This window comes from Lepeophtheirus salmonis, chromosome 14, assembly GCF_016086655.4.
Source record: "Lepeophtheirus salmonis chromosome 14, UVic_Lsal_1.4, whole genome shotgun sequence".
In the NCBI taxonomy this organism is placed as follows: Eukaryota; Metazoa; Arthropoda; class Copepoda; order Siphonostomatoida; family Caligidae; genus Lepeophtheirus; species Lepeophtheirus salmonis.
The window spans coordinates 11,821,416-11,823,620 of NC_052144.2; the positions used below are offsets into that span (position 1 = coordinate 11,821,416).

The window sequence follows — 2,205 nt, forward strand, 5'->3', positions numbered from 1 at the left end:
TTGTAATTAAGAACTTCATTTTAAAAATGACACTCATGTAATTCATTAAAACAATAAAAAATAAATATAATTTAAACAACTAAATAATGTGGATTTAAAAGGAGTAAGGTACATAAGTGGGATACGGTCCTGGAGCTGGAGGGGGAGCTAATGAAGCAGGAGCAGCCTCGTATTGAACATCAGCAACGAATCCACTGTCTCCTTCAACAGTGTAGGTAACAGTCTTGATACGACCATCGGGAAGAGCAACCTTGAAAGATCCAGCAACTGCACCATTGTCAGCCTGTTCATCTGCAGATATATCTACACCAGATTCAGCGTCTAATACGGAGTAAGCATAGGCATAGTTTGCTGGTGGAGCTGGAGGAGGAGGAGGTGGTGAAGGGGGTCCATAGGGGCTATATGCGGGTGCTGGTGGGGGTGGTGGAGGAGGAGATGGTGTTGGAGGGGGTGGGTATGGCCCATAGACTGGGGCAGGTACTGGCGCAGGAGGGGATGGTGGAGCAGGTGCTGGCGGAGGGATTGGATTATAGTATAATTGTGGTGCAGCATTTGCTAAAGCAAAGCTAAGTGCAATACAGGACAATAATGATTTTGTATGCATGTTGAGGACTTTTGATTTAAAACTGCTTGAATATTCAATTACTACCTCATGTTTTATAGTATTTAAAATCACGTGTATTTCTTTGCGGGCGCAAGGAAATTATTCTTGTTTTAGTTTTGTTGATGAGTGGGTGCTCTCAATTTATTTTTTCCTTTTAATATATTTAGGAACGTTGGTATAGAATCTTAAAAAAACATATTCGAATAAAATAGAATATTCATATTAAAATTCAGAATAAGACTCAAATTTATTGAATATATTTCCGTTGAGAATTATATTACTTATTTCTAAATGTTATCACTCTATACATATTAAACATGACAAATTTATAATCAGAGGTAATATGCATATTTTCTTTTAGTTTTGTTATAAAAAATATTACAGAATTAAGGTATACGTAAAGATACGTGTTCATGATGTTAAATTAAACAAAAATGTATGTACTTTGAAAATACTTACTAAATATTCAATATATATAACTTTTCAAAATTTGTAAATGATGTAATTGGAAATATGGTATTAACATAAACTGAAAGATATACCAATAAAATTTTTTAACCAATCCTATTCTATCTTATGGTATAATCTATTAGCGATTCTATATTAGCAAGTGATCCTTGTAAGTCTGATCGCTTACTAATTCAATACTTAATTAAGAGTAAGTACTTGAAATTAATTCTTATACTGATATATTAGAGCATAAGCCAATTGTTACAAAATAAAGTAACCAGAACACTAGCTTATTTACAAATCAAGAAAAATACACTTTTTGACGCTGGTAAACCCCCAATGTAAGTTCTCAAGTAGTTAACTGTCAACAGAACCACTGTTTACACCGTTAGCAAGCCCGAAATGTTGAAGAGGATGAAGGGATACATCAAAAAGTCAAAATTAGACACATAAGAGTTAAAGAAAATAGCTCAAGCCAATCACCTGATTTTTTTGACGGCCCAAGCAAGATATGTCAAGGTTTCAGACAAGACTGTCCAGAGAGCTACTAAAATAATCTATTGAAAGATCATTGTGAGGCTGGAGAGGCCACTTTTGAAAACTGAAATGCAAAAAACAAAAAAAAAACCTCTTCTGTTATAATATTATTTTGAATAATCTAAAGAAGATCCCAGGTAAAAGGGTAATCATCTTCAGTGACAAGACCATCTAGACTAACAACCTTGTGAGGAACCAGCATAATGACAGGTACTTCAGCTTTAAAGATATTTATGAATCAATGGGGGATTTTCGTCCCAAAAAATATTCTGCAGGCACTATGTCCTTGGGCTTTGTGGGTTCTGACAGCAAGGCAGCTCCTCTGGTGTGGTTTCCAGTAGGATAAAGGCTCACAGGATCCGACAATTTGACAGTGTTCGAAAAAAAGATTTTGCCATGGGTACAAACAAACTATTTTGATAAAAATATAGTTTTCCAACGGGATAGTGTGCCTGTACACACCTAAAAAAAGGCACAGTAATGTTTCGACAAAAATATTCCAGTAAGGCTGAAACCTAGATTTTTTTAATTTTACCCGAAAAATTGAAGAAAAAATAATTTTATCAGGGATCCAAAGGTATGATTCTTACTTTATTTTATTGGTTAAACGCTTG

The 2,205-nt window shown here is 34.7% G+C and overlaps 1 protein-coding gene across 1 annotated transcript; it reads right to left on the reverse strand.

The window, feature by feature from the left end:
- LOC121129443 (uncharacterized) lies at positions 1-626 on the reverse strand. The gene has a single exon (XM_040725169.2). It carries the CDS (start codon positions 602-604, stop codon positions 95-97), a length of 510 nt encoding a protein of 169 aa, XP_040581103.1. The 5' UTR covers positions 605-626; the 3' UTR covers positions 1-94.
- Between the last annotated feature and the right edge of the window lie 1,579 nt (positions 627-2,205).

What these genes read in the sequence shown, in the direction of transcription:
- LOC121129443 (XM_040725169.2), bottom strand. Translation starts at nt 604, where the DNA reads ATGCATACAAAATCATTATTGTCCTGTATTGCACTTAGCTTTGCTTTA.